The sequence below is a fragment of the Mesoplodon bidens genome, assembly GCF_964165515.1.
Source record: "Mesoplodon bidens genome assembly, chromosome: 11".
Taxonomy (NCBI): Eukaryota; Metazoa; Chordata; class Mammalia; order Artiodactyla; family Ziphiidae; genus Mesoplodon; species Mesoplodon bidens.
This window is the reverse complement of record NC_138167.1, coordinates 96,749,872-96,765,423: the sequence shown is the minus strand read 5'-3', so window position 1 is coordinate 96,765,423 and position 15,552 is coordinate 96,749,872. Positions and strand designations below refer to the sequence as shown.

Below are 15,552 nucleotides of genomic sequence, written 5' to 3'. Positions count from 1 at the left end.
GGAAAAGATACAAAGAAATAAACCCTGATTTGCCGTACATATACTTAATCCCGTATGTCAGTGAGCAGTCTAGCACCTCCAGCATCTGAGAATACAACAAACTGCACACCCTCGCCCTCTCTCTCATGCTTTAATATGAATGCAACAATCTTCCTCATGTTCAATTACCAAAGTTCTTAGTTATCCTAAAGAGTAAAACACTTAAGGTGGGAGAACCCATAGGCCTCTTTTCTGAAAAAGGTAAAAGTTCTATATAGCATCATCATTTTAAACTCTTCAGTTATTCAGAAATGCTCAAATATAGGACTGGTGAATGTTCTTGAAACTAAAATATGATACCAATGAAATAACGTGAGGGTATATGAGAAACTTTGTGTTACTGTGTATTTCACTTTTTTGACCCACCGCTTAGATTTTTATAAATTTTAGGATAAGGAAAAAGAAAGTTAGACCTCACTTGAAATGAGTAAAACTAAAAGTACAAAAACTTATATACGTTTTTGCCTTTTTGCCTTTCTGCTATTAGGAATTAACAATTTCTCATCAACAAATAGAATTTAAATGGAACACGAAAGCAAGTCTTTTTCCCCCAAAAGTCTAAGTATTACACATAATCCTATTTGAAATGTCAAAAAACAAAAAAAGTAGGTAGGTTGATTCTACCAAAAAAGTGTTAGGCTCTTTTCAAAGCCATTTAATCAAGTTACGAATTTTTGCCAAGAGTTTTGCAGCACTATTCAGAAAGCAGTCTCTAAAAAAGTCGTCTTGGTCCCATCTCCTGAACCATTGAATTATGGATGTATTTTGATGAATGTTAAAGTATAGATGAGCTACTTAAAAACTGAAGTGAGTTACAGTCACTCTTGGTGATACCTTAGTGAATGAAAGGCCACTGGGTAAATGCCAGTGAACGTTAAGAGTTTTCAAATTCTAATCGTCATAAGCCCCCTCCCTGAGGAGTTTACAGTGTTTACGTACAAACCACATTCACCTTTACTTGAAAAATTACTTATACTTTCTTATTGGTTTTCACAGCAGGAGAAATTGGGTGATATCTGCTTCTCCCTTCGCTACGTACCTACTGCCGGCAAACTGACTGTTGTCATACTTGAGGCAAAGAACCTGAAGAAGATGGATGTAGGTGGCTTGTCTGGTGAGTCTGACGTTTACTGTGTTTTTTATGCTGTTTCATCGTGGATACCGAATGCACAGCACACGTGCCGCGATGCCCCACTCCTTAATTGGTCACAGTTCTCTTTCCCATGGAGCCTGGAAGCAGTTTCAGAATTCATCCCAACACAGAGACCCAGGAAGCCACTCTCAATTTATTAGAATTAGCAGAGAAGATGAAACCTGTTTTCCCGCTTCACAGCCCAGGTATCAATTGTCAATCCTATAGCTCTGAAAGCTGAAAAACTGCTTCTCTTTCGAAAGGCAGCACCTATGACCAATCATAATTTTGTTCTGTTTTTTTGGTTTTGTTTTTTGGTCAAAATTCATTTATGATATGAAAAGTACTGTTTTATCTGAGACTCATTAGGTTAATACTTAATTCATATAATAAAAGCCAAATATTAGGTAAGTATATAGCCTAAGATAGTTTTTAGCAATACTGTTTTGTGTGAACATGCAGCATTTCAAATATATGTGAACAATAAAATCTGAGGGTGAATTCTCATGGTAACACATTCATTCTCTACAGCTTGTGTTGGGGATGGGGAAATTTTGGGATTTAAAGTTCTGTAAAACCCAATTTTAGTTTTTAAAATAGCGAGTATATTCTTTTCTTTTTTTTTAAGTGAGAAAGTATATTCTTTTTTTTTTTTTTTGCGGTATGCGGGCCTCTCACTGTTGTGGCCTCTCCCGTTGCGGAGCACAGGCTCCGGATGCGCAGGCTCAGCGGCCATGGCTCACGGGCCCAGCCGCTCCGCGGCATATGGGATCCTCCCGGACCGGGGCACGAACCCGTATCCCCTGCATCGGCAGGCGGACTCTCAACCACTGCGCCACCAGGGAGGCCCTCTTTTTTTTTTTTAACACCTTTATTGGAGTATAATTGCTTTACAATGGTGTGTTAGTTTCTGCTATATAACAAAGTGAATCAGCTATACATATACATATGTCCCCATATCTCCTCCCTCTTGCGTGTCCCTCCCACCCTCCCTATCCCACCCCTCTAGGTGGTCACAAAGCACCGAGCTGATCTCCCTGTGCCATGCGGCTGCTTCCCACTAGCTATCTATTTTACATTTGGTAGTGTATATATGTCCATGCCACTCTCCCACTTCGTCCCAGCTTACCCTTCCCCCTCCCCGTGTCCTCAAGTCCATTATACTTGCTCAAAAGCAAAGTCAACTCAAGGACTTGTCATTTCCAGAGCTGAACACAATTGTTTTTATTTTCTTCTCTGTGTGATTAAATCAGTTATATTCTTGATCTTCTAGTAACTCATTAAAGTGTGAGGGTGATATGGCAAAGGGTCAAAAATAAACTATAGTTGTCATTGTTCCTGGCTATGGAATTAGAACCAACATTACTGGTTATTCGGTGCTTTCCCTAATAAAAATATTGCAAACTTCAAAAGGTCACCCTCATGCAGCATGGTGATTTTATATTATAAAGTATAACAGCTAAAATATGCTAAAGCTAAGGCTCCACTTACTGAACCACTAATTTGTCAACCAAATTCTCCTGGTGCCTAAATTTACTTCTCTTTATGAATACATTGCCTGGGGAATCTGCACTACTTCTTTCAGGTCACTAAGACCCCATTTAATAACTTGCTGCTTTCATTGCCTAATGGCATTAACAGAGCAAGTTTAAAGCAATGAGCAGTTTCTTTCAAAAATGTAGAGTATTTATTGTGCCTAAGGTGCAAAATATATGCATACACGTATGTATGTGTCTATACACATCCACCTTTTCCTGGCTCTGTCCAGTGAAAAGGCCTAGAAACAGAGACTGACCTAGTAGCCATGACCATCCCAGAACCAGAAATGGTGTGCAAATACAATTTCTCACTAGAAGAGCCTGGAGCTTATTGGAGAAATGGTAGATTCCAGGTGTGGCAAAGGAAGGTATACAAGACAAGCCTAGAACATCTCATCATACCAGAAAGCAAGGAAACTATCAAAAACTAAGGGGGCCATGTCAACAGGCTTAAGAGTCACCTTGAAGAGGCTTCCACTGGCCAAAGATGTGATAATTTGAACATCAGTAATGATAATAAATGCAATGTATTTAAACCTAAAACAAACGAGTATTTAATGTGCAGAGAAATTTTTAGGCACGAGAACAGTTTACCCCCAGAATTCTACTTAGTATCTTGAAGTCTGACTTCAGACACCTTTGACCTTTCCGCTTCCTTTGGTTCCATAGCCAACTATCATCGTATAGTTCTCTGCATCCTCTCTCCCACACTCCTTTCCAAACTCCTATGCCAACCACCTCCTCATCACCTCTATCTAGTGCTCTCCTGGTCTTCCTCCCCATTCACCTTACACCCTTCATCAGAGCTCCAGAAGCAACTCTACCATGAAGCCAGTAACTTCAGGGTCCCTTATTTGTTCTGTCTTCTCCCAAAGTCCTAGAAAGGAGCCCCCATGGTCACAGATAGATATTTCACCCACAATTTGTTAATCACAGTTTGTGCCTCTTGACACTCTCACGCCTCTTCCATCATCCATCTTTCTTGTTGTTCAGCAGCATCAGAGATGCTACAGGCATTTTTGAGGTTTAGCTATGGGAAGTTGGGTCTAGCAGGACATTATTTATGTGGCTTGCAGTCATAACCATGTGTAGCTGGGTAACTGCTAGCTATCCCAGTGAAGGAAGGGCTCCCGGCATGACTCCTACCACCTATTGGGCTAACTCAACACTGTGACTTGGAAGGGGCAAGGCCAGAGGTCATATCTAATTCAGTCTTCGTAACTCTATAAAAAAGAAAAATATATATTCTTTTTTCAAATGCCAAACTACATTTGCTGAAAATAGCTAGTACTGGAACCAAAGTGGCCTGTTTTGCCAGGGTTTACAATTAGAGTAGCTTCACGACCCACCTAACCCAGTTCCACCCCTAAATTTGAATTACCTGGAATGATTTGGTCGAACAGTTAAATATTAAATTAAGGATATTTAGCCTTGAAATATCCTTAAAGAGTCCTAATCATATGGGCTTCCTGTTGTCTGTAAAATTAAGTCATAATCACTCAGGTCTACATAATATAGATACTTCCAGACTACGCCCCACCATATTTCTATATTTGAACCAAGTTGACCAGCACACTGGTCCCCGGAACAGGCGATGGGATTTGCTGCCTCCACTGTTTGCTTAAGTTGTTTCCTTCACCTGGTATCTCTTCCATCCACCAAGGTCTAGCTAAACCCTATCCATTCTTCAGGCCCAGCTGAAGTCTTATTTCCTCCATCCACTGAACAACTAGGTATTGTGTCCCTATTGTATGTTAGGCAGTGTTCTGAAACCAGGTTTACATCAGTGGACAAAACAGCCAAAGGACCCTGCCCTCATACAGATTACATTGTAATGTGGGGAAACAGACAGGAAGCCAATAAATAAGAAAAGCAAGTTGTACACCAAGAGGTGATAAGTGCTATGAAGAAAGCAAAGCAGGGAAGTAGAATAAGGAATGTTGGGGAGAAGCTTTAAATGGGGTGGTAGGAGAAAGACCTGTGAGTAGGTAATCTTTTGGAAACAACCTGGAAGAGGCGAAGAAGTGAGCTATAGGGGTGCCTGGGGCAGACAGCTTTTTACGTGGAAGGGTTCCATGAAGCCTTTTTTGATCCATCCTAAAAGAACAAATTTTTTCTTTTTTTAAATGCCAGTAGTTTGTTTACACCCTTCAAACATCACGCTTCTCTCACTAGACTGTGCTCTATATTTATATATCCCACCATGCCCACACTGACTTTGTAAATAATCAATTATTTACAAAGGAGCTATGGCCTGAAAAAACAAGTCTTGCATTTCAAATTTGTTTAACCTACTTACCATTAAAATAACTTTAAGCACTTGGATGGTCTGTCTCAAAGTAAGTTGACCTATGTCCAAGGAGACCAAAATTATATAACGAGGTCCTTCCAGGTAACTTGAATGCCAAACTACATTTGCTGGAAATAGCTAGTAAATTGGAACCAAAATGGGTTTTTTGCCAGTGCTTAAATCCCAGTCTCCCACTGTTAGCAATTTGACATTGGACAAGTTATCTAGCTTTCTAAGCCTCAGTTGCATTATCTGTAAAGTGGGATTAATTAGATAATCTTATTTATAAGGTTATTGTGAGAAATAAATGAAAGCACACTAAAGTGCTTACTACCTATTATTGTAATTATTTCTATTAGTAACCTTATCAAATCTTGGGCTAAATATGCAAAATGTGAAAGCAACCAATGGGTAGTTTAACCAATTCCTTGATTTAGTGGGAAAAAAGTTTGATGGGATTGGCTGGTCAATTCAGACAAAGAGATATCAGTTGACACCTGTATTCTAAGTCCCAATATCAAATTAAGACAATATATGGGATTAAACAAAAAATACTGAAGAAGAAATAGGAACATTTTTAAAAATAATTTCTTACTACTCCTCAACACAGTCAGTTTCTTTCTTTTCTACTGTATTAATTCAAAAAGCATGGCTCCAAGATTTTGCCTCTATCATATACCCAATATAACAAGCCATGCAAATCCCAACTCTTACTTTACAGTGACAAATTTGATTGGACCATTCACATATTTACAGTAGACACTTGAGCTTTGATGCTTCCTGTTCTAGCGCTCAAGTATTTGAGCACCAGCGAGGGTTTCTGAATCTACCTATTAGTATTGAAATCTTGAGTCCTGCAGGCTGCAAGGCTGTTCGTCAGGTGCAAGTATGTGCAGTGGGAAATGAGCAGCTTTTGTGCCCTGTACTTGGAAAAAACTCAAGCCTTTGGCCTAGTAACCACAACTTAATATACATCTGCACTTTTGGAGTAAATCTCCCTTCAAATAAATGTTTTCGTAAAAATTGAGGTAGAGTATGAAGAGTGCCTTAGTCCGTTCAGGCTGCTATAACAGAATGCCATAACATGGGTGTCTCATAAACAGAAATATCTCACAGTTCTGGAGGCTGAGACATGTAGGATTAAGGTGCCAATAGGTTCTGTGTCTGATGAGAACCTCCTTCCTGGTTCACAGATGGATGTTTTCTCTGTGTCCTCACGGGGTAGAAGGAGCAAGGGAGCTCTTTGGGGTCTCTTTTATAAGGTCACTGATCTCTTTCATGAGGGCTCGACCCTCAAGAGCTAATTACCTCCCAAAGGTCCCACCTCCAAATACCATCGCATTGAGGACCCTGTTTCAATGTATGATTTTTAAGGGGATATTAACATTCAGTCTATAGCAAAGAGGTCTAAGAAATTGAAAGCATCAGAAAAGTTGAGAATTCCTAAAGGTGTGAGGTTCTATATATGTCTTGCATTTTTTAGCTGTATAATTTTTATATTTGAATTTCTACCCGGGTAGACTCGCAAGTCAGAAATAGCTAGATACCCTGCTCCTAATTTCTTGTTCCTGGATATGTTACAGTTACTCTTCTCAGGTTTTTTTTTTTTTGGTCATCCCAGAAATTTCAGACTTCTGAGTACAGCTTTAAAGAGGAATGTCAAGACTCTAAATTCAGTTTGGGCTTTATATCACAAGGTAAACAAAATTCTGAAAGCTTTCCAACACGTACATAAGTGCTCCAAGAAGGAAAGACAAAACTTCTGAGCCAGCAAACTGGAGGTGATAGTAAGCTTTTAAGTTTCTGTATTAGAGAGAAGTTCTAATGTGCAACTTTAATCTGAAAATTGTTTTCAAGTGTTAAGAAGTCATTAGCACATAATTATAAAACACGCTACTAATTTAGAAAACCTTTTCTAACTTGGTTTTCTCATGTGGTCCTCAAGATAGACCTGTAAGGTAGTTTCTGAAGGTGATATTCTCAGAAAACTGAAGCTTAGAGACACTAGACAATGTAAGTAAATCATCTTGCTCCACGTCTGTCACATACGTGGCATTCAATACTGGCCATTGTTTTTGTCGTTACTGACATTCGAAGTCACCTAATGTGCAGATTGTAGAGCTGGGACTGAAGTCCAGGCCCTACAATTCCCCAACATAGAACATCTCAAAGACTGTTCCATTTCCCTCTTCCCCTGAAGCTAGGACAGAATTCTTTTGAAATTTTTCTAAATGTTTGTACTGCTAGGAACCATAGCAAGTAAATCAAGGTAAAAATCTGCAGACCTGCCCCCTTGATATGGTTTGTGTTCACCTATATTGTGAAGAGAACATCAAAAGTATGCCAATCATTGGCAGCAAGAGAATGCTGGGAAAACATAGGAAGGACTGAAATGATATGCCCCTATTCCAGCAGTCTGCTGAAGGTCAAGGACCTGGAGAGGTAACTACGAAGTAGGATTAGGTCAGAGACATCCTGAGGGCTGGTTGGAGAGAGTGTGGTGGAAACTGTTCTCTCTTTTTTGATTTACTTTATTTATTTATTGAAGTATAGTTGATTTACAATGTTGTGTTAATTGCTGCTGTACAGGAAAGTGATTCCATTGTACATATATATATACATTCTTTTTTGTATTCTTTTCCCTTATGGTTTATCTCAGGACCTTGAATATAGTTCCCTGTGCTATACAGTAGGACCTTATTGTTTATCCATTCTATGTATAATAGTCTGCTAACCCCGAACTGCCACTCTGTCCCTCCCCCCACCCACCCTCCCCCTTGGCAACCACAAGTCTGTTCTCTATGTCTGTGAGTCTGTTTCTGTTCTATAGATAGGTCCATTTGTACCATATTTTAGATTCCACATATAAGTGATATCATATCGTATTTGTCTTTCTGTCTTAGTTCACTCAGTATGACAACCTGTAGGTCCATCCATGTTGCTGCAAATGGCATTATTTCACTCTTTTGTATGGCTGAATAGTATTCCATCCCATATGTGTACCACACCTTCTTTATCCTTTCATCTGTCAGTGGACAGTTAGGTTTTTCCATGTCTTGGCTATTGTGAATAGAAACTGTTCTCTCTTACCATCTTTTCTCCCTTTCACTTTCCACATCAAGTCCCACCTCCAGTCTTCTTCCTGGCCGTCCCCAGACCTGTCTCATCACTATGGAATTTATACTGTGAAAAGCAAAGAGCAGGAGTAGAGAGGTCCCCCAAAGCATTTAAGTTCCAAAGGACAGGGCGATGGATTTCACAAACGGCACCAACTACTTGAGGGAGATGATGGGAGAGGAAGAAAGGAGGCACACGGTGGTAAAGAAGTCACCATTGCTTTACAGCAAACTGCCAGTGTGTGGACAAGCCCCTGACACCTAACCCAGTATGATTTACCATGCCTCCCCAGCCCTGCCGGCCCCGTCCCCCCCACAAATACACGCACTCCTTTCCTTTCTTCAAGATGTAATTTTTTTTTAATTTGTCACGGGTTTGTCTTGTCATTTCTACTGTCCTAGAAATAGAATTTGGAAAATAGAGCCAATTTAAATTTTGGAAGTTATCTAGGAAAGGGCAACTCACCCAACTTTAGGGAATCACTAGATTTCACATAGAAACCACGAATGAGCACAGGCCTATCGTTCTTTCAAGCACTAGTCAGCAAGATGGGATATTCTACCTACGTCAGAATCATCCAAGGTACATGTTAAAATTTAAGATTTCACGGACCACCTCAGACCAAACTCTAACTGAATATCTACGGGTGGGAACCTAGAAATTGCATTTTAAACATTCCCCCGTGTTATTCTTATGCATCTTAATAGGAAATTATACTTTATAGGGAATGTATAGAGTTAGCTGAAGCTAGGGTGGAAATCATATTGCAATATATGTGATTGAAATCAACACACTGAACACCTTAAACTTACAATGTTTGTCAATTTATGTCACAATTCTTTTTTTAAAAAAAGAAAAAGAAAACTGTGTTTTAGAGGCTTAAATTCTACATCATAATTTTTTAGCTGAGGTGCAGGTCAGCCCAACTCCAAGTTATAATTTTTATCAGTGATATAGAATACATCCTTTGCTTCATCCACTGGAATTTCCTTAAGAAGTCCTATATTTTTTTTAAATCAGCTCAGTATCCTCTTCCCTGAAAAATACCTTGCCCACATATCTAAATTACTGTCTTTTCTTCTTCAGTTTTTTCCAACCAAAAACAAAAGCAATAGGCAGTTCCTTTATACATTCATGATCACCACTCTTAACTGTCCTTCCATTGGTATTGAAAGCATGGCAAAGAAAACCACTCCAAATTCAATTGATTTGGACTAAAAGACACTAGTCTGGGAGCTGGGCCAACAAATCAAGTAGCAAAAACTTATTTGAGCCAATTAGATAGGGATATGCAAATGAATTGGCCATGATATCAGGGTCAAGCAATAACATGCAAATAAACTGTCATCTTATTGAGCTAACGAGAAAGGAATATGCATAATAAGTTGGCCATGATGTCAGAAGGCTTTATCCTAATTTTAGGCTTGAATGTTATAATATAAAATTCTGTGACACTTCGAAAGGCTTAATTACAATATTGATAAAATAGTCTGAATCCCTAAGATGTGAACAAGTTGATCCGAAAAAGAAATGACAAATCTTTAAACTGGATCATCCTACAATGTGAGATCCAGCCACAATTACCACAGAATAGAGAGAGATGCTACACCTGAAGGACTAAGTGGTTTGGATGAAATGAGAAGAGGAGATGTGGGATGTGGGCTAGATTTGATATCAGAAAAAATGAATGATTGGCTGAAACGCATTAGTTCAGAACAGCACAAAAACTCCTAAATAAGTCCTTTAGCTGGCAGGTACATATCAAATCATACAACAAACATTTGAATACCCACTCAGTGCCAGGCACTATGCCAGTCCTCGGCTAAACAAGTAAAAATAACAGCAGACACTCACGTAGCACAATGTGAGCCAGACATCCTCCTAAACGCTATACATATGCTAAGTGATTTAACCCACACTTACAACCCTATGAGGTAGATACTATTTTTAATGCTATTTTTATTGGTAGAAGTAAAGCACAGAGAGGTAAGTAACTTTCCCAAGGTCAGAGAATCAGTATTTGGCAGATTTAGGATGTCAAGCCAAGCAGTCTTCCGACTCCATGAATAAAACTTGACTCCTCAGGCATGATCCTTCCTCACACCAGGTTCAACCTGGATGACAGATGGCTAACTACCTGTTATAGTTTGAGAGATGGCCAAAAATTCTACCTGATTCCAAAATTCCTTCATGCCCAAACTAAAATTAGATCATGGAAGCCACTAACATAAATTCACTGGTTGATTGTTCAATTAGGTTTTGGTTACTTAGATGGCAAAGACAGGATCAATGAGTTCATAAGATCAGACATCAAATACTAATAGATTTCCAGGCTGAAAGGACCACGTCAGTTTCAGTGTACAGACTGGTAGGTTATTTTAGTGACTGATTCTTTATGCACGAAAGAGGACAAAATACAAAACAGTGTAGTTTCAGCTGTATCAGCGGTAGAGACGCAGGGATGTTGCTAGAACAATATGGAAGAAAGCCCGAGTCTAAAGGATTTGAGTGCCTACTAGGTGGCAGAGGAAGACTAAAGAATTTTACCTACTACTCAATATCAAGGGCTGATTCTGGACGACCGTGTGTACGATATGATTGGGATGGGGGGAGATATGATTTAATAGTACAAAAGCTTACTGCCCCTATAAAGTGCTATGGGACTCTGTGGGCCGATATTACATATTTAAATAATAAGACTGAAGAAACTTGAATTGCAACAGACAACTACCAGGAAAATAGAGCTCAGCTGGGCAATGTTAATGAGATCCACATATGGAGAAGTGGAAATAGTTCCAAAGAAATCTGAATTTTTACTAGTCACCTTGAAACTCCAATGCTGAAGGTAACATCCATGTTTCCAGCCACTGAAATTCCAAGCTCAGTGAATAAATCCAAAATAAAAAGGAAAAAAACAAACCTTGCTAGGCTGAGTAATCCAAAGTGTGATAGATGAGCTTCAGTGTAGTCAAGCTTAGAAGTAATATATTGAGAGGGAAAAAAAAAAGGTCAGAGTATAACATAATAGGGTCTATTATAAGCCAAGAAAAGTCACATAGAGCCATCCATTGAAGACATTTATCAAGTGTGCCACTACAACCAAAGAGGCTTGGTGTTGTCGTGGAGGATTTTATAAATACAAGAGGGAAAAAATGCCCTGCCTTTGTCCCAGACTAAAGCTCATTCACGTGTGGAGTGCCTGTGGTTACAGTCTGACCTTAGGAAAGAGAGTGGGGTTCAAGGACCATCTGCCAGAGAGGCGGCTAGAACAGGGATGAAGAGGCTGTGTGTGAGAACAGGCTAAGAAGATTGCGACTTTGTAGTCTGGAAAAGGAAAGCTGAGCAGAGATATGATTAGAGTCTGAAAATCATGAAAGGTAGAGCCAGAGTAAGACCTACCCGTTTATCACATCCCACAATGCTAAAATTAGGAAGTGACTTTGATGCTTGAAAGAGAATAGATAAAAGGGAGGACCATTGAGAATCATCTCAAAGGCACCTTTCTGCTCCAATTCTTCATCAAATTTTCTCTGCTGCTTTACAGTTCAGTAGTAAAACTTGTTCTAGGAGATAGACTGGGTTAAGATCAATGTATAGGTCTGTTTTGAGTTATAGGCTTGAAAGGGGACATCTCTAAACCTTTACTGTATGTTGTCTTGTAGGACCCTATGTGCCTTTCCATGAGTAACCATCAGAAACAGACCCCACAGCTGCAAAGCTCACTAGCTGTTCAACCCAGAATGGCTATATTTGCATCCTTGAGTTTCCATTCTATCCTCTGCTCTCCATGCAGTATGAAGAAAGGAATAGGGAAGGCCAGATTTAATAGGTAATTGCACAGGCAGGATTAAAGCCCCCAAATACTTCTGTTTATAAAACTGTATCTCGTGGGCTTTAAGAGATTTTATTATCTATATTATATGTATTTGATAATGTTTTAAAATAAAACTATTAAAAATATATCACATTTGTCTCAACATTATAAATTAACTATACTTAAACTTTCAGAAGTTAAAAAAGTATTGCAAATATCTTTGCCATTTTTCACTTCCTTTTATGAGACTGCCAGTTTCCCATTCAGCCTGGAAGAGTTAGGTAACAAAAAAGGGAAATACTATTGAGTCTGAAACACCACAACAATGCTCAGAGAAATAGAAACATCAAAAACAATCTTTTTTAAAAAAAATTACACACTTTGTTGTAGTCACCTCCACTTTCAAAAGGATATATCGTTTGTATTTGGTCCCTTAATACCTTATTCCTGATTTGTTATAAATTCAATCATTCTTTTTCCTTCCTTTGTATAGCCTTGCCACTTGCTTGTACCAAGAGCTACCTTGAGAGCAGAGATGGTGTCTACATATGTTTGCCTTCTCAGAGGCCCTGGAACTTATGTGAGGGGAACATACTTCAGCTTCCCTGCCTAAACAACCAGTTACAGATTTTAAGATTCTGCCAATCTAACTGGTTATTTTGCTTTCACCTTCCAACTGATCTGACTTAATTTCTTCCATTTAATGAAATCCTTTGGGCATCATAGAGTAGTAATAGTATAATAGAAACAGCAACTAAGAAATAAGATCAGAAACATAACATGTAGTTATTGAAATTGATTTCAGCTGTCATTTTCAGATTTCTTTTTTCCTTTATTCCCCCACTCCCTTAGTAGTTTAAAAAAAAGTGAAACAGATTATCTCCAGGAAATAAAGGAAAAGAGTAACCCAGAAATGCACGCGTTACTATAGTTATTCCTCAATGAGGGTCATAAAGACATTTTCCAGTGAAGAAGTAAAGACAAAAACGGTCCCCTAGTCACATCTTTAGCCCAGCATGAACGGATAAGGCAATGACTCAGCATCTTACTTGTTCATTGCTTTATAGACTAACTCTTTATAAAAGTCAAGAGACCATAGCAGCTGGTTGCCTTTTTCAATTCCTAATGGCCTAACTTTTGCTACGTATCATTCTCAGTGCTCCCAGGAAAACTAGGAGGTTTTCTATAACTTTTTTCTTCTACAAAAAAAAAAAAAAAGTTTTTAAGTGTTTACTCAGGAAATTAACTTTGTAACTTGAAAATATGAGATAAGCACATTATTTGATCTCCTTGGGAAAGCTCAAACTGCTTTTGCTCAAAACTAAAGCAACATGGTTACTGACTTAACCTCTAGACTTCAAACTACTGATTTCAGCCAATAATATGACAGTGTGATTAACTGTCCCACGTGAACCAAAAAGAGGTGAATGCAGTTAGTGACAGCACACTTGCAGAGCTCTTACGCGTACATATGCAACTGTGAGATGTCACAGTTATCTACAGTTGTTACAGCTGCCATTTGTTCATAGTATTATGGACTTTCATATCCTAATTAAGGAAGCAAATGCTTTCACACATAGCACTGTTAAACTATTTCCCTCCTATTTTAGTTTTCAAATTATAGAGAAGCTCAATAAAATTAAAATAACCTATAACCCCACCACTGATTTCAAATGGAAGGTAAAAAATTAAGCCCCCAAGCTACTCCCTCTAATCCCTTTCCATTCAGAGATAGTTCAGTGTCTCAAGGAAACAATTTGAAACTTCACATCAAGAGTTTTTTGATTTATATAAATTATATATGCACATATAATATATGCATTTTATAAAAATGAGATCATGAAACATATTACGCTAATATTTTTTCACCTAGCAATATATAATAGAGATCCTTCTAGGACAGTATGTATAGATGGGCCATTAGTTCTACTAGTTGTATGACATCTCTTTGTTTGGATGCACCGTAATATATTTAGTAATTCCCTTATAAATATAACTGTGAGGAAAACTATTTAACTTCAAAGGACTTGAAGCAAGACCTAAATAGAATAATGTGCTCCTGGGTAGTACTATACTATAGTAAAGATGTCAGTTCCTCCCAAATTAATATTAAAGTGCCATTAACAGATTGGAAGAAACCAAAGGCATTAATATCCCTATAATACCTAGAGTTTCTACAGATCAATAAGAGAAAGAAACACAATGGGGGAAATTTCTCTTTTTTTTTTTTTTTAATGTTTCTAGATTTTTCTCACTGCTTCTTATACTGGCTCCTGTTGCTAAAACGTAAAATATTACATTTATACAGTCTCATCATGCCTCTAACTAAGGAAGGATTTTAAAGTAAGATGCAATTACCCTAAGTTCAAAACCTAAAACTGTGTTGCTTAAAAAGACAACCTGGACTGATTGCAAAGAATACAAAAAAAAAAAGTTCAGGTCATTAGCGTGTAGATTTTCAGATTTTCATCAGCTATATTTGCAGGCATTTGAATCCTTTAACACACTCAGTCCAGCAGCATTGTTTTGATAGCAAATTGGAGATATCTGTGACAGTCACTATAGTCAAAGTAAATATATATACTTTTACAAAGTCAAAACCAATATTTTTAAGACAATTTCTCAAGTTCTAGATTTTACAAAACTACTTAAACATGTGAAAGCTACTTATACTGAAAGTTGCCAATTCTAGGTGTAGAAAATACTCCTGAGTTTTATAGTACCTTCTTTACATGCAGTGAAAACATTAGAAAAGAAAGCAGCCTAAAGAGCTGTATTATATTATAGGGAAGCTTCAGTTTACTATAATTAGATACCTATTTTAATCTTAACTGGAAGGCGTGCTCATGTTTTATATAAGAATTTCACTGAAAAATTTTTAAGAAGAGTTTTGTGGCAGAGATTTTAAAAGAGGCAGTGAATGCTTATGAATTATGCAAGTCTGAACTTTCATTTTAATAACTCCGTTAAAATATAAAAACCTTAAAAGCCTCCCAATAGGAATTTAACTTTATAGAGAGGCTTTATATGTGCCCTGACCTTGCCAAAAGACATGGCTTAGGCATGATTTAACAGTTATTACAGGGCAAAGCCTAATAATAGAGACCCATCTGAAAAACGCAGCATTTGTCCTTGCCTCCTTGGCCTCCAGTGGAGTTGCAACTCAGCCGTAAACAGACCCTCTCCTGAGAGACAGCAGGATGCAGTGGGAAGGGAACAGTAACCAGCATTGGAAAACCTGGATCTGAAGCCTTTTAACCTTTCTGATCCTGTCTGCTTGTTTCTACAATTGGGGTATTAATAACAGCAAGGTTGTCACGTAAGCAAATGAAGTAATGTCAGGTGGAAACTCTGAGTTCACAGCACATGTAAGTGTTGGTTATTTTTAATCCAAAGACAGTTCTTGGTTGACTATGTTTCTCACCATGTCCTGGTTCCTAAAAAATACAGTCCTATATGGCTCATATTGTGTATGTTTAAAGAAGGCACCCCCATTATTTGGATGGCAGTCACCTGCTTGGACTCACCTACTCTAGGAGAACATCCCAAGGCTAACAAATCCTGCTCCCCTCATCCATTCATTCTTGGCCACAAGACCTCCTATATTTTATAAGAAATAAGA

General features: G+C 38.3%; 1 protein-coding gene across 1 annotated transcript in view; it reads left to right on the top strand.

The window, feature by feature from the left end:
• SYT1 (synaptotagmin 1) overlaps nt 1-15,552 on the top strand; it is a 369,815-nt gene that overhangs the window by 282,148 nt on the left and 72,115 nt on the right. Inside the window, exon 7 of the mRNA XM_081249771.1 lies at nt 1,036-1,153. Coding sequence (XP_081105897.1) covers nt 1,036-1,153 — 118 coding nt within the window. The remainder of the gene's footprint in view (nt 1-1,035; nt 1,154-15,552) is intronic.